This window comes from Theropithecus gelada, chromosome 4, assembly GCF_003255815.1.
Source record: "Theropithecus gelada isolate Dixy chromosome 4, Tgel_1.0, whole genome shotgun sequence".
In the NCBI taxonomy this organism is placed as follows: Eukaryota; Metazoa; Chordata; class Mammalia; order Primates; family Cercopithecidae; genus Theropithecus; species Theropithecus gelada.
In genome coordinates this window covers 64,378,340-64,399,027 of record NC_037671.1, presented here as the reverse complement: position 1 = coordinate 64,399,027, position 20,688 = coordinate 64,378,340, and the positions used below count along the sequence as shown (strand labels likewise).

Genomic DNA, 20,688 nt, shown 5'->3' with positions numbered 1-20,688 from the left:
AACATAGAACACATAGGAATAAACTGTTATAAATGCATAACAAAAGAAAATCTTAAAATTATAAGGATGATTTATGAAAGATTATTAAATGCTTTCAATTGCATAGCGTGTTCTTGGGTAGAAAGGCTCAACGTTTTAAATATGGTAACTCTAAATTCATATATAAATTCTACATGGTCTCATATAAAATAAAAATGAAACTTTTGTTTTGCTATGTATATAAAGAGGATAAAAGTTGAAAGAAAAAAACTATAAGAGTATGAGAAAAGATATAAAGCAAGGTATTAAAATACGTCTTGGATGTTAAATCAAACACCTTCTACTGAGGCAGAATATGACTCATATATATGAGTCATATGCGTATATATCTTATATATAAATATATGTACTTATCTATATGAATTTATTTTATTATAAATAGCATTTCTAATCAGTGGTAGAAAAGAAATTACACCATTTAAAAATTTATCAGATAATTTGAAGGGGTGGCCTGCCCCTCCACACCTGTGGGCGTTTCTCCTTAGGTGGAAGGAGAGACTTGAGAAAAGAAATAAGACACAGAGGCAAAGTATAGAGAAAGAAAAAGTGGGCCCAGGGGACCGGCACTCAGCTTACAGAGGACCCGCACCAGCACCGGCCTCTGAGTTCCCTCAGTATTTATTGATCATTATCTTTACTATCTCAGAAAAGGGGAAGTGGCAGGATAATAGGATCATAGTAGGGAGGTCAGCAGAAAGACATATGAATGAAGATCTCTGTGACATGAATAAGTTTGAGGAAAAGTGCTGTGCCTTGATATGCATGTGAAAACATCTCCATAAACCTTTTTAGTGCATAAAGAGCAGCATTGCCGCTAGCAAGTCCCACCTTCAGCCCTAAGGCAGTTTTCTCCCATCTCAATAGATAGAACATACAACGGGGTTTTACACCGAGACGTTCCATTGCCCAGGGAGGGGCAGGAGACAGATGCCTTTCTCTATCTCAACTGCCAAGAGACCTTCTTTCCTCTTTTACTAATCCTCCTCAGCACAGACTCTTCACAGGTGTCAGGCTGGGGGAAGATCAGGTCTTTCCCTTCCCACGAGGCCATATTTCAGAGTGTCACATGGGGAGAAACCTTGGACAATACCTAGCTTTCCTAGGCAGAGTTTCCTGCGACCTTCTGCAGTGTATGTGTCCCTGGGTATTTGAGATTAAGAGAATGGTGATGACTTAACAAGCATGCTGCCCTCAGGCATTTGTTTAACAAAGCACATCCTGCACACATCCAAATCCATTAAACCTTGAGTCACCACAGCACTTGTCTCTAGCAAGGACAGGGTTGGGGATAGGGTTACAGATTAACAGCATCTCAAATACAGAACAAAATGGAGTCTCTTATGTCTACTTCTTTCTATATAGACACAGTAACAGTCTGGTCTCTCTTTTCCCCACAATAATTCATTTATGAAATAAACCTATTGCTTTCTAAAAGACAATGAGAGTGAATATTTGTATATCTTAAATTGGGGAGGCTTTTCTAAACATAACACAAGATTGAGAAGCTATTAAAGGAAAAACAGATACAGGTGTTATATAAAAATGTATAATTTATAAAGGCATAAACTCCAAAAACATTCAAGCATCTGGAAAAAAACAGCCTGTTCCATTCTTGAGCAATACACAGAGCCCAGCGATGTGGTGCAATACTACAGAGGAGAAATTAAGTAAAAGGCTACTCCCAAAACAAAGATAACAAGGTATTTTTCCCTATTCTGCTCTAAAAATATGGGTGGCCAGGTCACTTCCCCTGACTGTCACTGACTGGGTCTAGGTAAAAAATACAGACTGAGAGAGTTAGAGAGTTCTTAAACAAATCAGCCAGGTCTCTACTTGATCACAATGCAATAAAGTTAGTCACTAGAAAACCATTCACAATGAATACATGGAATTTCAAACCATATTTGAAATGGTGATTTATTTTTCAATATAAGTGGAGAGTCCAGCATAACTATATATGTTAAGAAATTCTCTTAACTTCACAGCCAGAGACCAAAGTCAGTTGGGGGTTAGAAGGTGGGGAGAGAATTCAGAGGAAATACAAAGACGAGAAGCATGTTAAACGTTTGAAAAAACTCCAAAACTGAAGATCACTGCCCTCAAAGTAATAAGGAAAAGGTACAAAAAATAGTTTTCAGATCTACAATATGTGAACATTTTTAGTTCTCAAGAGGTCTAACCTAAAAATAATATACTTCACTTAAAATAGGAAGTCAAGTAAGGAAAAAGATGAGGGATTTAGGAAACTGAGGATGCAAACCAGAAGACAGGAGGTAAAGCTTTCCAGGATGAAGGTGAAGAGTCATCCCAGAAGACACTGTGCAGTGAGTCTACGGATCTACCCATTCAAAAGACCCATTTCTAAGGACAAAAACACTGAGGCTGAGAGAATATTCAATGTATTTTGCATATTGAGGGACATGGGGAAGTAATGATGATTGGGTGCCTAGAATAAGTAAATAAAACTAAAAATAAAGTGATTAATAACTGCCAGGAAAACAAAAATGTTCTGTAAAAGTAAATATATACCACCTCTTTCAGCTATATATGATATCACTAAAGACATAATTATATACAATGCATGTTAATTTATCACAAAATTAACCTATTTTTATATTGGGAGAATGAAATAAGGGCTTGGTGTGATTATCTGTGTGTGTTTGTGTGTGTGTGTGTGTGTGCATGTGCGTGCACGTGCACACGTGTGTGTGTGTGTTTTGGGGTAAGGAACAGTGTAAGAAATGTAAATACTTCTCTTCCATAGGATGACATCAATGAATAATGTTTAAATGTGCTTTTTTATTAAGTAATAAATGTAAAATATTTTATTTGGAAACATTGAGATAAATGAAAACACAAAAATAGTTAAACATGTTAGTTATATATAGGTGTCATGATGAGTTAGAAATGGAAATGCACTGTAATATTTTACCCTCAGAAGACACTATAGTTACTCTATAAGAAATATTTGCATGTATTATAGGAATATTTGCATAGTATTTTATGAAAATATAAATTAAAATAAACCAGAATATTAAAACTTGGAAATAAATTTAAAACCAAAATGCCTGGCATTTCAGAAATTTTGGACTACTTCCAATGCATCAGAAGCAACACTTTCCTAAGAACATCCCAATGAGCTTTCAAATAATGGCCATTAGAAAGCAGCAGATTGCCGAGTTGCTTTTTGGGGGGTCAGGGGAAGTTTGTGGTGCAAAGGAGAAGGAAGTGTTGATATCTTATTTTCTTTAGTACTAATTATAAAATGAGTGTTAAAAATATAAATTATTTATTGTAGAAAAATTACCAAAAATAGGTTGCTAATAAGAAACAAAAAGGTAAATGACCAGTAACTTTGCAAAAAAAGTGCAGATATTCATAAATGAAACGCATAAAAATCATAGCAAAATAGGCTAGGTTTTCTAATCAGCCTGGTAAATACTAAACCATTTTATGACACGCAGAACTCTCCGGTGTTTGGGAAGCCCAGCATTCTGAACATCAGCCTTTTAGAGAGGGCTTTGATAAGAACTATTAAAATTAAACACGTGATTTCCTTTTGATGAAGGTCAATTTTGCAAGGGATTTATCCTATGGATCCTCTTTACAGAGTCCACTAATATATTTGTATGAAGACTTCCATTTCTGTATAAATATTAGCACAACAAATTAAAACACATAGTAACTACAGTGTCTTCTGAGGGTAAAACATGGTATATTCATATAATAGAATATTTGCAACCTTTGAAAACAAAATGTGCTAATTTGGATTTGTATCTCAGACATATCATTGAATGGAAAGATAAAATTTCAGAGTATTATATATTACTAAGATATAATCATTTTTGAGAATTTAAATATATATATATATAAATATATATGTGTAGGTAGGTTTATATTGCAGGTAGGTTGATATAGAAATGATAATTCTAAACAATAAGGAAATGTGCCTATGTTGTGTCAAAAATAAAATTTGAAAAATTCCAAAATTGGTAACAAGTAGGTTGTTGCTCTAACTGCAACTCGTCAAATTTTAAAAAGACTAGTACACAAGAAAAAGTATTCTCTTGAGGACATTAAAGCTCAATAAAACAAATATCAGGTCAATATAAAAATATATGAAATATAATGAAGTAAAAATATCAAGTCAATTATCATTTCAAATTTGCTATGGCCAAATGCAGATTCCTAGTTTCTACCCCAAGTTTTCTCCTATTAAATTTTCCTCTTAATAAAAGGTGTCACTATCCCCACACAGCTCAGACTTAAAAAGGAATCATTCTTTATAGGCTATGTAGGTTTTAGAGACTTAAGCAAGATCCTAATAGATAACTGGCAAACTCTACTTCAGTTATTACAGTTTTTGTTTGTTATAGTATCTGATTGAGCTGGTACCTCCGTATTACTCTTAATCTTCAAAAATACTCTCAATGCCGTAAGCTTCCCATATATAATTTAGAGTCTACCTCTTGATACCTTTGTTGAGATTTAATAAATTAGAGATTAGCTCAGGAAGAATTATAAAGATATGCCTTCATGTTCTTGTACATGATGTCCATTTAGGAAGGAATTCTCTAAAATTTTCTTTTCATTTTCATGGAATAACAAATAGCATTATGACTAAAACTTGTACAGTGGAGGCACAAAACTATATAATAATCTTGGCATTATGTAAAGGGCCCCATGTAATTAATCTACCACCCCAATCAGAACACTGTTGAAAGTGAAAGAGCACTATTAATGCACTATTAACAATTTAAAAAATATGGTTAAACAGGCCTAACACAGGCCAATTTTTTATTTTATTTTTATTTTTTTATTTTTTATTTTTTTTGCCATGTGGCAGTTGTTTCGAATTTACCTAGGAATTTTTTCTTTCTTTTTTTTTTTTTTTCCCGTATGTGGAGGGAGAAGAGGAAAGGTATTGAGAGGAAGTAACTGTGTTCTATTATTTTATTTCGGGTAACTTTGTTGTAAGAGTGTTTGATATAGTAGGTAACAGTTACTTGCCCATTAAAAAATGCATTCAATACTCTTCTGTGAAATAGATGTGCATCTGGGAATTTTGTAGATGAGGAAAGCAGGCATAAATATACTTATTTAACAAATGTTTGAAAATAATTAAAACGAAAGTTTTCCTCCAAGACCAGTGATTTGAACACATCAAGGCATCCACTGTATTCATACCATTAATAATTTCAGTGATCCTTGACAAATTGCATTAAATGGCTAAGTTCTTTCCAACTACAAGAAGAAAGGCTTGAACTAATTCACCTTTAACATTTTTGCTGGCTCCAAACACATCCCATCATTTAGAGTTATGAGTGTAATGACTTAGGTTCAGTAGGTCAATTTTTATTAATAATAACAAGCAAAGTGATTTGACATTGCTCTTCTCAGCCCATTGGTATGTTTATATGATAATGTTAAGTGCCCTTTGAATGCTTGATAAAGAATACTTGAAAATCGTGATACTTTACTCATCACTATGATTTACATGTTTTTTCACCGTATGCTTTATTTTTCAATTTATGTATATATATAAAATATTCAAAGAAATGCATGTGGATATGTCATGTAATGTATAATTATATTAAAATGATCTCATAGTTTATTTTACCAACCTATAACTATGCCTACATATAAGGAGGCCCCGAGAAAAGTTGTTCAATGTATAATGATTAAATACATTAGGTATTGAACAGATGTGTGTGTGTTCCTGTGCACATTTGTATTTGAAAGGAAGAAAAAAGTGAAAAATCCGTGTCTCTCTAACTCCAGAAAAATATCCCCACTTTTGTTGATAGTCAACATGGTTCTCAACATTAAACCTAAAAATATTTAAAATACATCTACATAAATTGCAGACTATTTCACAATTATCTTCACATACAAGAAAACTATGTTAAAAACTACTAGAAAAATATATTGGATAAATTGAAATTACTATGGGAAAATCTCCAGACAATTTGCAAATTAATTAAAAATGTATTTAAAAAATAAAAATAATGAATGCATAAATTATGTTCATGTATTCAAGAGTACAGATCTTTTAAAATTCAAAATACTATAGATTTAAAGAATAATAAAAGAATAAGTGGCATTACCTTATAGCTACATCTTAAATAATTGCGTTGAGTGACAAACTGAGTTTGAATAATCTCATATATATATATATGATTGTTGCAAAAGTAATTGTGAATTTTTCCATCATTTTCAATAACAAAAACCACAATTACTTTTTCACCAACCTAATAATATATGAATACACACACACACACATTAGCATAGGCAGAGTTCATGATGTTATCCCAGGTAACTTAGCAATTAAGTGGCAGAATATGTTTTTGAGACTGGATATATTCAGCACCAAAGTTATTTTCACTCATAATTCTGCACAATAATCAAAAGTAATTTTGCCAAGAATTGACACTCTATGAAAATATTTTTAAAATGTACCCCACAACTATCTTCATTAAATAATTCTTTGTGTTTTTAAATAAATGTGTGATTTAAATACTTAAATATATCAATATAAAGTATATGACTAATTGGGTTTTTCATTTTTCTGTGTTTCAGATGCAGCTGTTCTCTTAGTTACATTGGCAGATTGTGTGTTGTCAATGTTGACTATTGCTTAGGGAACCAGAGTATATCAGTGCATGGCCTCTGCCTGGCCCTTTCGCACAATTGTAACTGTAGCGATCTGCAAAAATATGAAGGGAACATCTGTGAGATAGATACTGAAGATTGCAAATCTGTGTCCTGCAAAAATGGAACAACTAGTATACATTTAAGGGGATATTTCTTCTACAAGTGTGTCCCAGGATTTAAAGGCAAGTCTTTTTTTCCTGATAAATTTTCTAGTAAATAATGTTGTTAATATATTTATTTGATATATCTCAAATGTGTCTATTGATTGGTATTATAGTGTGATTTCTTATTTGGTAAAGTAAAAAAAAAAAAAAAAAAGCATTCACTTGAATAATAGGATTGCTTCTTTGGGCAATTTAATCTGACTACACAGCCTTGCTCATGCAAATAAGACTAATAAGGTCAGACTGAAGCATTGGGAATATGATGGTGTATGTCAAAGGTCTGAAGGGAAAAACAGTCAGCCATAAGCTCCAAATAATTTTGCCTAAACAGCTTAGCACTGCATTTCAACCTTCTGTTTGGCTGCATAAGCACATGGAGTGAGCACATGGACAGTGTTTTCTAGTTTAAGAATAAAATTTGGTTCAGTATTGTCTAGGTCAGTTTGATGCCCTGACATTAATAACATTTAAGAAAAGGTAAAGTCACAAACATACTATATTTTCTGTATGGTCATAGAAAACAAGATTCACAGTGTAGTAATAAGACAACTTTTAACGTTAAATGTCAGAAATTAAGCATTCAAATTTAATTACTTGATATATTTATGATTGATCTTACATTGATATGATTATTTGTAATAATTTCAAACTTATTATCATTACCTTATAAAAATCAGAAAAGTGACCATATGGAAAAACAATTACATTATCACTTATAAAACTTTTTTTTTAAGTTTTGTCCAATTGGCTATTCCGTTTTATTAAGCAGACCCAATTCAAAAAGTTATTTAGATTTTCATTAACACAAAAAATATTTTCCCTGCTTGGTATTTAAAGTAATATGTTGAAGGTTTTGGAAGCAATTTAAAGATAAGTTCCAAAAATGGAAATGGTGATATCATTGGAATAAATGTATAGCCATCCAGATTAGCTTTTTTAAGGCAAAAATAAATTTGAGGGCAAAAATTCTGGTAAGCTTGCTAAAAAGTTGGTCATGTTACTTCACATTCAAACATGTTCTAAGTAAAAATAAAATTGCATAAATGTGCTAGCATTGTTAAAATATAGGTGTCTGTCTTAGAAAATATATATATCATTTCTTTAACAATCTTCCAAATATCAGTAAATATATAAGTAAGTAGTAATTTTACATAAAATAAAGAATGAATTTCACTCTGCATAATGCCATTACTAATAGAAAATGTAATTTGCCATAACCCTTTTGCATGGCTAAATACATGTGTGTATTTGCAAACATGATCAATGAGTCATCTATTATTTTATATATCAACTCTATATCGGTTGTACATTATATGATCATTAAATATATATTGTGTATAAACTGTATAGTTTTACCACATATATACATAATACTTATTATTGGAATATAATATAAAATTGGTATGGCCTACTTCTCTAGGTGGGATTAAACACTATTATGTTTCTTTCACTTTTCAAATTAAACCCAACACAAGCTTCACAGGTCCATCTTATCAGCAAGGCCTGTATTTTCTATCGTGTCTTTTTTCTTTCCACTGAATTATAAAAAATCCTATGACTTTCCTCAGTTCAAAATGTTCAGTCCTACTTCTATACTCTTCACATAGTGAGAAGTAAAGGAACTGATCTGCCTAAACTTTCCCAGGGATGCAGAGTTAATCCCGCTGAAAGAATATTTGGGGGGAAGTTTAAAGCAGATGCCCCTCTTTCTCTCCAGTCCCCTTCTCCTCCTCTATCTGGTTTCTTCTATTAGTTGTGTCTCCCTTCATCTTGAATTCTTCCCATCTGATTTCTCTCTTTCCACCTGCTTTTTCTCCCCATCATACATATATATGTATATGTATTCTCCTCCTTCCCTTTTTCCCTTTCCTTTTGATTTCTCCTTGCTCTCTCCTTTCCCCCCTCCATTTGGTTTCTCTCCTTCCATCTCCAAACTCATGTGCTTTCTGAAGGCATTCGTTAACATTTTAAAAACAATGTTACCATGGCTTTTATATCAAGTATAATCACCTTTTATTTCCTTGATCCCCATCACATTTTTGGAAATTTTAGACTTACAGTCAAATTTCCAGATTAAATGTCAGTCTCTGTATCTCTAGCCCAGAGGATCACAAACTTTATGTTAATAGAATCACCTGGAGGTCTTGTTACACCACCAGTTATTGGCCCCACGTTAGGAGTTTCTCATTTGGTAGCTCTAGCGTCCAGTACGTCTGGGGTGATCCTTACACTGCTAGTCTGAGAACCACTTTAAGAAAACTGTTCTAAACCCAGTAAATTATATTAATTGAGAGGAGTTGTATGGATCCTAAGATGTAAAATTCACTTTTGAGTGTGAACTACCATGAAACAGAGCATGAGGAAAGCAGCTAGTCCAATCTTCTCTACAGAAAACCGCTCATCTCTGGAGTTCTTGAAGACGCTGATGCATTCATTTGGTAAGGCCATATGCTTGAGTGAATCCTACAGGATTTAAAACTGATTCCAATCAATTTTCTGAAACTCCCCAAAGGTTTTTAACTCTGGGAATAATTTCAAAGAATGTGTTTTTTCAGGTTATAACCTTTTTGCAATTCCAATGTTATTTATATCTATAGTATTTTAGTAACGAATTCAAAATTGATTTTTTTTTTTTTTTTTTTTTTTTTAGTTAATATTCTTCCCTTGTCCTTTTGACACTTTCAGCACTACTGTTCTCTAAATTTTTTTCATGGTCAAAATAAGACCATGTAAGTTTATCATCCTTCTTGATTTGAGTAACCATCTTCTCAACTTACATTTCTTATAATTGCCTTTATTACCAGGAATAGGAAGTTCTCCTTTAACCAATAGGAGGATTCAAGTTCTTAGACAACATCAAGCCCAGCCGTTTCCTATTTGAGATGAGACTGAGATAAGTCTTATTGGTAGATTTGCTTGTTTTCATCTAATTTCCATGAGGCTGCTATCCTAAAGCAAACTCCTTTTCTGCTACAGTCTTATATATTATAAATTTGACTTGCAAATCTTTGTGATTCTATTCTCCAAAATGCCAGCCAGTCAACTTTATTCTATTTTTAGGTCTAAGTTACCTTGGCAACACAAAAACGTTTAAATTCCAGGATTTTTTTTTTTTTTTTTTTTCCCCATGGGCCCTTTCCTTTCCTTGTCTGCTAACTTTTATTTCTGTAGAAGTGTAGTAGTATGCTTCAACCACGTTTGCATTTCAGCTGGAACCCAGCTCCCACTATATAGTGCCAATTATTGATGCCTAATTTTCACTGTTCTATTATATTCCTTCAGGTTATAGTTTCATTTTCCCCAAAGCAGTCTATAAGTACCCAGAGGGGGTGGCGGGAAAGGAATTATATATATACAAAGAGAGAAACTTCTAAGTGACTTCGAACTTCTAGAGCACTCACTGGAGTGATCACACTGCCCAAGACTATCTTGTTCGCATTCGAGTTGAACTACTTCATAGTGGATATTCAAAACTGACCCCGTTAGTAAGATTTTTACCCTTGCTTACTTCCTTCCACATTCCAGTCTCTATACTTTGAATAGACATTGAATTAACCTAGCCGTTATAATCACCAATTCTGTTAAGACCTCATGGATAGTTTTACAGAAAATAAATTTATAGTGTAGCCTATTTTGTGTTGTGATCTTTTAAAAACACCAATGCACAAATAGCATTGCTTTTATTTTGTATATAATGTTTTCTTTTGTAATTTATGCCTAAGAGGAGAAAGTAGGCGATATTATATAAGCCTGTTGCTTGTATTCATGGTTTTCCCCAAAATTTGACGTGATATAGTCGTCTTCCTTCAGAAAATATGTTGTTTTTAGTAACTGGGGTTGTGCCTTAAAGTCACTGTTTTTTTGTTGGTATTGCTTATCCCAGCATATTCTGTCTCTCATGGAGCTGCATGTACATCCCTCTCTTCATAAAATATTCCATTAACCTTTTGTGTCTGCTCAGGGCTTTCAAGACGTATTGTAGGATCACGTCAAGCTCAATTTCATCACTCTGCACTATGTTCAACCATACTGGCTCTTAAACCACTCATTCAGTGGCTTAAGATCTCTGATGTAGGTAGAAGCAGGATCCCACTCTTTCGATGTACTGAGAATTTAGCTTCCTATGAAAATGAGCCTCATCTTCGAAGCAACATAACTCTTTTCGTAGACTCCAAGATGAGTCACCACAGAGCTGATCTGTCTCTAGGAGTATTCATCCCTAAATTCCCAGAGGTGAGCTCCTGGAGCATTTTCCTTTAGTTTTTGTCAACTTCCTACCCATTCATGTCATGGAAAGAACAACCTCCCTTATAAAATGTTAACAATGGATTTCATGTACCTATGTTTATAACCTCCCTTTTTTAAAATAACACGTGAATGTTGACCATCAGTATATATCAATAAGATAAATATACAACCTCACTTTTTATGGCTTCAAAGTATTTATTTAAATGAATGCACCTAACTTGAAGAAAATTGCTAAATCAAAAAAAAACATGTGAGGGGTTGTTGATTTGGTACAACCAAATTATCTGTGCTCATTTACACTCCAACCAACAGTGTGTAGGGGGACCATTTGGTTTACACCTTCACTATGCCAATTATTAATCATATGGTTTTGACTTTCCTCCACTCTTACGTATCAGATTATATCTCATTTTGATTTTCACTTCTTGCAGCAGCAAAAACAAGGTTGAGTGCTTAAAATGTGAAATTTTTACAGGCTCTTTACCATTTTTTCCTGAGAAGTGTATCTTACTTAGTTGCTATTGTTCTTTATAATTTAAAGATACAACTTTTCTTACTATTTCTAGAGAGAATTATATCTACAAATAAAGGTAGTTTTTATTTTCTTTTGATTATTTACTTAATTGGTATTATGTTGCTTTTTAATACCATTTGATCAAGTTTCTAAGACAAAGTACAATATTAATGGTGAGAGTAAACATCCATTTTTTTGTTCCTGAATTTCAAAGGACTTTAACTTTTGTTATCATTAAACATTGTGTTGGCTTGGTGTTAAGGATATTATAAATAAGATATCATTTCTAACTTAAAGCACTTTAAATAAGAATAGAAGGGGAATTAACAATTTAGCACAACAGCTGTTTAATAAACTGACATTTTACTTTCATAATTTTTAAAGATTTTGCAAATTACACACACTCATGCACTAACAATTTTGGTCTTTTAGATGTGTTTATTAGAAGTTTTGTTTATGGCCTTACAATCTTGTGGTGACTTTATACAAAGACATGGAAAGTACTTCTGACTCTAAACTCTAAAATATTTTAAATAAAGTGGGTTAAATCATAATGGTTACACAAATTGTAAAAATTCCTTAGGATTTGCTAAGAATTTGCTAATGTATATTACTGGAGTTACATATAATACTCACATTTAAAAGTATAATTGTCATAGAATAACAGTTCAATGATATGTAAAATTCTAGCTATTCCATAAAAAACTAATAAAACAGGAGAAAAACGTATAGACATAAAATCAAAATCAAATTTTTTCATCTTTTGTATTTTCTCTTATAATAGCTAGACTTTTCTTTATATCATTGTTATTTTCAAGAACTTATTTTCATAGATTTATTCTCAAAGTTTTCTCTGCTTTTTGTTTAATACTTTATATGTTTAATGATAGAATCCTTTCTCTATCTTTACTAAGCTTTACAATGCGTTGTTCCTTGTGTTCTTTAAATTTTTATTTTTTGTTAACCCTTAGTCAATTTATTATTGTCTTTGTTGTTTAATAATAACAAGTTTGGAGCTAGAAATACTTTGGGTGTTGTTTTGCCTGTTTTCTAAAAATATTAAATTAAAGTTTCTTATTTGTACTGTTTTCTAAATAGATTGTTATTTCACACTTGATTTTCATTTCCACTTATGAGTAAATATGGCATTTGAAAGAAAAGGCTTCTAAATTTACTTGGCAATACTTTTTACTCTTTTGATACTATTTTTTCAGTGTTATTGTATCATTAATAAAGAATAGGATTACTAATCATTGCTTTTTGGTATATTTTTGCTCTTTTTTTTGAAAAATACAGAAATGTAAAATTATTTATTATTCTTCCAGTTGTAGAGAATTTCTAGCAACTACCAAGAGGACTGAAACGAAGAGTGCTGAGAAAAATTCCTAAAGTTTGGCAGAAATACTGCTATGATTTGTTAGTAATGTGTGAACTTAGGAAGGAGTTAGGAATGTTGGATTCCTATGACTCATCTGTTATGCTTGGCTTAGCATGTGATAATTTTTGAATAGTGCTTAGATATTTGGAAGAAATTTACCTCATGCATATACTTTAAAATGTCTTTTTCTGTGGTATATATACCAGGCTGGGGGTAAGAATTACCTGAACAAATTTTTCTGAAAGCAGTATTTTGATGCCACCTCAAATATAACAAATCCACATATGTGGGAGTAGTCCTCAAGAAAAAAAGGCAGTGTTTCAGTCTATATATCATACTGCCATGTGGTTTTAAAGTATAGCAAAATGTCGGAAATTTGACTATACAACAGTTACATATATTTATAATAAACATAAATGTATATATATACACAAATACCCAATATAAATGAGTTAGAGGTCCTCATGCCAGTTGGTTTTAAGAAGTTTCCAATAGTTCTAAAATTGTGCCTTTTAAATTTTGAGCTATGTTATTTAGCATATTCTTAAAAGTTTCTTATCTTGTTTATTTTAATCCATTTTCATATAAAATAAACATAGTTTCTTATTTAACATCTATTTATAGGATAATACTTTTGCCTTTATCTTTTATTTGGAGACCTCACCTACTTTCCTCTTATGTAGTTAGTTTATATTAAGGTTTAAATATATGCCTATACTATTTGTTTTTTTATTTGTTTCATCCATTCTATGTTATATTTTTTCTTTTTATGTATACTTTTCGATTGATTATTTGTCGATCCAATTTCCTCTTTATTGATATTTACACTTATTTTTACTACTCGTTAAGTGCTTAACCTAGGGATTGCAATACTTTTAATTAGCTTGCCATATTTCAATAGAAATTGGTACTTGTTACACATTCCTGACAAGGTAAGGGTCATAAATATTTAACTGCATTTAATCCCCTTCATATATATGTTCATATGTATTCCATATATCTTTAAAATAGCAGGAGACATTGTTATTTTATACATCCAATATTAGATTTACCCACATTGTATTATTTTATTGCCCTTATTTATCTCCTACATTTGTGAAATTCCAACTAGTGTCTTTTGCCATATGTATGGTAACTTTTTAAACAGTTCTCGTGTGTTGAATTCTCCACTCTCTAATTACCTCTTTCTTTCACCTTCATACTTAAAAGATGTTTGATGGTAGGAGGTCAATATTACTTAAGTAAAATGAAAAAACTGTACCAAAACATATACACACACACACACACACACACACACACACTCGTGCATGTATGTGTGTGTTTGTATCTATGAACATATATATACATATGGGTTTGTTTGTATCTATCTCGTATTCTTAGTCCTATAATAACTTTGGCTCCTCTTTGTCCGTTCCTATATATTTTTTAAAGCACACCATGGTACAAAGACTTTAGTGGAAGACTCAGACAGCTATAATACAAAATATTTCCCATATTTTTTGTCAGAACTTGAGCTATTCACTCCAGATCTGTATTTATAGGATTCCCTCAGATATAAGTTTGTCATTTCCTATAGGTCATTTATATTCTTTACGTTCTGAAAAACAGGAAATTGAAAGAGGGCTAAAGATATTTAACAAATTTAAAACGTCCAATATTTCAAGACAATTATTCTGCTACATAATTTTCATTTTATTTAACAACTAATACATATTTTGTCCTATTAATAGAATACTGTTCTATACAATGTATGATGAAATTATTGATGAAATCAAGGAAATAAAGTTGGGCATTATATTTTTGCCTACTTTGATCTCTGAACTTTGAATGTACTGAAGGCAAATCTAACCAAATAGAATATGGGAGCACTAGAAACTTTTTTGAAAGGTAATATTAAAGAAAAGGTTTTGGGAGAGAGAACAGTTTTTCTTCACTTTGGAAGATTCTTATGTGTCCTTTGTGAATTTAAATATTTAAACATCTTCCCATAAAAAAGGCAAAAAAACGAAAATAAAGCAGAAAATTTGTGACTTTTTAAATGGCAAAGGAATTACAGACTCATGGAAAGTAGAGGGTGTTATTACAATTAGATGGCAGCTCTTTAGTACAACACGTTTTTTTTTTTTTTTTTCAGAATCTGATTTAATTCTAAATCGGTTTCCCCCAAACTCATTAAAATGCAAAAGCTACACAAAACATTGTTTGCATAATTATAAAATAATTTACTAAATGTTGCATTTCAGGAAGAAAAAGGTTATGTGCAGGAATTTAATTAGTGATCTGGCAACACAAAATATTTGATGTTGGTTCTAATTATATGCACATCTGGGATTTTCTCCAAAAGAACCACATTTTTAAAGGTTAAGCATTTATATTAAAGTGTTATAAAATAACCATCTTGGGAAGTGACCCCAAGGGAAATGACCAAATATATTCATCATAACATGAAGTATTTGTAATGATACGTTTAGCATTTATGCTGAGCCCATTTCTACACTGTGGAGTGTTCCAAAGTAAATGGTAGTAAAATTATAAGTGTGAGCACCATTCATTCTGTACCAAAGTAGCTAAAGGAGACTTGGTTTCTGATTCTGTTTCATCTAAATATAAAATATCTTATTATTATTTTTTTCAATTTTCCCATTGTTTGTGTGTAGACATTCTATTTCCCCTCTGTATACCTACCCTATTTTACTATTAGGAGAAATACTGCTAGGATCTTGAGCTTCCTGGGGGAAATCCAATATATTAGTATAAGGTGATAACATTACTGAGCCCAAGACTTTTTAAAGCTGCTCCAGGCTTTATGTAATTTCATTTTCTTACACATTCCCATTGAATTTAAAAGAATCCCATTAAGAAATCAACCAACAATACAGCACCCATACAAATGAACAAAGGCAAAACTAAAACCCCATTCACTACTTTTAAAATTACTGTTTTTCAATTACCTGCTTTTAAATCAAATATCAAGCAGCCCAAGACCACAGATCATTTTAAAATATGGGGTTTTAATTTTAATGTGAATTTACACAGCATAACTAAGTAGCGTATCACTGAGACTTTATTTTGATAGCTTGTTTTTCTTCCCTTTTTATTGAGAACATTTTTAGTACTCTCAAAGAAAGAATTACTGTTCTTCTTTGTGTAGAATCTTGGTATTCATTTCTATGACTCTTATGTACATAGATAATATAGTTTTATCAACATTAAAGACATCGCATGTTAAGTTTGGAGATATATGTATATTTCTATGAGTTACTGGTCCTGATTTTTAATTCAACACATGTAGAAATGTATTTTTAAAATTTTAATCAAGAATCTGTCTTGATGGATCATCAATGTATTTTGCCTGTGGTATTAGAAAATGCAATATTTGAGCTGATTCTTGAAAGTTGAAAGTGATGAAACTGAGTCTTCCAATACTCCATGAAGTTCAAGGTAACTGTAAACAAGAAAGAAGTTAGAAAAAGACAAGTCCACATTTGGCAGAGATTGAGATAATGTACAAGAGGCCAGCTTGTTAATTTGGAAGTGTGATATATGCATACTGTATAATTATTTTAATTGTCAAGCAACTGAGAAATAACTACATGAGAGTAAATGCGAATAGAAATGAACAGGTCTAAGTATGAAAGTGACACATTTCCAATCAGAATTAATTTTCTGGCAGCAAATTCTAACATAATTTTTATGTTTAGATTTTTTAAGACATAATATGGAAGTGATTGGTTAGAATTTCCTTCCTGTGACCTGGTAGCTTTGCTAACCCAGGAAAATGTTGGTGTTAACCTAGGCAACCTCACAATGGGTGAAGGCCAGAATAATCAGTGAACTCCCAATTTGGTCACCCTCCAGAGTACTGATACAAGTTGTCGAAGTTCCTACAATATCTGGGGAACTTTTTCTCCTGATTTTTCACACCATTGTAAGTTAAATGATGTAGTTGTCAAATTTCATTCTCTTTCTAACAGATACCAGGTTAGCTCTGCATTTATAATTCAATGTGATACGGCAGTAGTATTTCTGAATTTGAACACTTAGGATATTTTCTATCATTTAATACAGTTCTATTTGTTGACACTATACAATTTATATTTTTGTAGTTTTTAAAATTTATCTGAAAATGTTATTTTGCAGCTGCATTATATAAACAGCCTCCGAAAGCTACTGAAGGAAAGTACCTTTCCAAAATGATAATTTTTATGAATAGAAGATAACATGGCTTTTCTTGCTTTTAGGGCACTTCTTAAAAGATTTCTAATCTGTACAATTTTCAAAAATGCTGACTAAATGTAAAAAGCATTATAAAACAGCATCTAAAAATGCAAGAGAAGAAAGATACATTTTTGCATTCCTCAGAAAACTGTGTGATTTATCTATCTTTTATTATTTTTGCTAAAATGTAAAGGTGATACTGCCCTGCTCTCATAAATGAGAAATTGTCTTTAATTTAAATTCCATGGAAAATAGAAAAAAAATGGCAAATTATTCATAGTAAAATAGCTGGAAAATACAATTGCAGAGTAAAATTTCACATAATTAAGCCACAAAATGTAGCAGAAAATAACACAAACACAATCCTCAAAGGGTTTATTTGATGTTTTAATTTTTAGCATATATTTCTCAATTGTGTAAAAGATCCCGCATATCAACAATAAGTTTGAAAGCTTCCGTTACATGTCATTCTTTTTTTCTTTTTTCCAGGGAAGACCTTTAATAGAAAACCGTAGCCAGAAAACATCAAACACTATAAATATGCACATGCTTAAAAAAGAAGGAAAATAGATTTGTTTGCTTTTAAAGATATTTTTTTTGTTTTTATTTAGTTAAAAATAGAATACCCCTTGTTATATGAACACTGTGTAAAAGTGCAAATTAATCAGATGTTATAAGTTATAGGATAATCTAAGCTTATTGCTCCAAACAGTCTTTCAATAGTTGGATATTTTTAAATATGCTTTAACAAAGTTATGTATTATGTATTCATCCATCCATTCATCTGTTAACAACCTGTTTATTCTTCAATACTTGTATTTACTTACCTTGGAACAAGGTATCCAGTATAATGAGGCCATAGGGATGAATTATGCATTTAAAACCATTTAGCTATGTTGTGCCTTTTTTATTTATACCCCAAAAATGAATGGTGATTGGAGTTACATTAGTTAAGTTCAAGCTGGATAGATCTGTAAGCCAGGATATTTTCAGAGAAGCATAGATGGATTCTCATTATATAGTATTAGATAATATTTATTATAATAGATATTAGCTTTTCAATTTTAATAGTTATAAGCATACATGGTAAAAATAGTTTTTAAAATGATATTTTTTCTTATGGTCTACTTAACAGCTTCTGAGCTTTTAAAAATCACTTGTAAAAAAAAATGCAGTAACTTTTTTCATATGGTAACTGAGACAGGTAAAATGTATTACTAAAAACAAAATGGCAGAAGCAGGATTTTCACATAACTTATTTTTAGCAAAATAAAAAGCACAAAATGTGGCCAGACTTCTTTTTGAGAAGTTGGATTTTCTGTTATCTGGTAGCCATTAGTTTTCTCAAAGTGTGTGGCTAGGGCAATGCGCAGCCTACAACATTGAATCTAGCAAGAGAACAGAGGCTAAATGGAGCCCACAGCCGCACAGGAAATGTGCCATTTCAGTTCTTGGCAGGCGACAAAGCAATGGCTCCAGGTATCTTTCAACTCTTCCAGGAGTAGTACTGGTGCATGGCGTTGATGGAAAACATTTATAACATTCAGTCTATCGAGTCTAGATCATGTAAGATTTTAATAGTGGCCACAGAAATGGCAAGAAAATTAAAATAAAAATAACCTGCTATTTGGTAAACAATTATTTAGATTGTTCAGATTTCTGCTCATACAAATTAATTCACTTAATATACAAAGCTGAAATGCAGCCCATAAAAATTTGCGACATAAACCAAAATAGAAACTAATATTGACACTGAAAAGTATAATTCTTTACGAGATCTGCTAGAGATGAGAGAAGCTAGCTTGACACAAATATTTTCTTAAAAAGGCATAGATACTGTGAAAAAAAGGTTATGAAATGAGATCAAAGTAAAAATAAATAGCCACTTGAATAAAATTGGAGAAAAGTAGCGTTAACATAGTAACTCTGTTTTACTGTTGACATAGTAAAATAATCTCCATTAAAATCAGTAAAGAATGGGATTAGTATTACAAATGTCAGCTCTATAATATGAGAAGGGAATTTAGAATGTTTTAAATGTAAAGAAAATAGAAAAAGTAAAAGATGTTATTAACAAATAGTAATGACAGTGAACTGCCAACATATTGATAAATGTTGCTACTAAATGCTAACAAGTAAAAATCAAAAGTAAGACATAAAACTAATTTCTAATCCATATAAACAACTGATATTATCATTTGGAATTGTAAAATAAATATCCATGTATCTGGTTTAACATCATGAGCTGAAATATTTTTTACAATAAAAATAAAATTATTACAGAATGAGACTTGTTCTTTTTAAAGTTCAGTGCCAAAAAGATCAAGTAGAACATTAGTTATGGAGTTCTGATAGGAAAAATATTAACTAACAAATAATATTGAGGCCTATTATTTTAATTTTGAGGGCAAAAAGAAAAATTAATATTGCTTTGGATAGTTGAAAGTGTAATACATTAACAAATATCACATTTTTAAAATAATGCATTTTGTAAGTAAAATGATAGACCATGTCTAATAACATATAAACAGTCATTAAAAATGACAAATTTTAGGGTGTGGATGTATATATACTTAATTTTGCCTACCTGAAAAATGAATGGCATTTGGGGAAAATATGCTAAATTACATGAAACTCTTTGAGAAATGCAACAATTTGAGAAACTCTGCAGACTGAGCCATTTAATTGTACAAATAAGACCAATAGTCAACAGTATACAAATGCTACTATATTTAGTAATGAAAAATATTATAGGTTACAGCAATGAAGTAATACTAAGAAAAACATTGTACCTGGAACATAAAGTTAAAATATGCATGTCTTTACGGAAAGCCATTATTTGTGAGCTATTTTGTTAATACCTGTGACATCAATTATTGATACTAAAAATGTATTATCTCATTCACCCCAGAAAGTATGAAATGTTTACAGTGTTTATGAAAAATTGGCTATATATTCCAAGTTAAAGTTTTCTATTCTCTAATCGTTTAGTATAATTTGAAAATTAACATTGCACAGAATAACATACTTAAAAATTTGCTCAAGTGTTAACAATTTATTTTTGTTTTACTTTCAAAACTGTTACTATTTTTTCCACTTTTAGACATTTTAAGAGCCAATGTTATGTTTTTATTTAATTTTAGTTCATTTTGCTATTCAGTATATTGTTAGAAATTTGTTGAATTGTAAATTGATACTTTATATAAATGTATGATGTACAAAGCAGTGTTTTGAGTTATAAATAGAATGTGGAGTAATTAAATCAAACTAGTTAACATATCCATCACCTTAAATATTTAATACGTTTGTGATGAGAACATTTGAAATGTACTTTCCTAGCAATTTTGAAATGCATTTAATACTCTATTATTAACCTATATGCACCATGCTGTGCCACAGAACTATATATATATATTTTTTCCCTCTTGTCTGAAATTTTGTATTCATTAATCATCGCCCACCCCTGCTCAAAT

The 20,688-nt window shown here is 31.3% G+C and overlaps 1 protein-coding gene across 1 annotated transcript in view; it reads left to right on the top strand.

Moving 5' to 3' along the window:
• The window catches only part of EYS (eyes shut homolog (Drosophila)), a 2,114,515-nt gene that overhangs the window by 396,334 nt on the left and 1,697,493 nt on the right, over nucleotides 1-20,688 (top strand). The window contains exons 12-13 of the mRNA XM_025382342.1: nucleotides 6,619-6,875; nucleotides 10,819-11,090. Coding sequence (XP_025238127.1) covers nucleotides 6,619-6,875; nucleotides 10,819-11,090 — 529 coding nt within the window. The remainder of the gene's footprint in view (nucleotides 1-6,618; nucleotides 6,876-10,818; nucleotides 11,091-20,688) is intronic.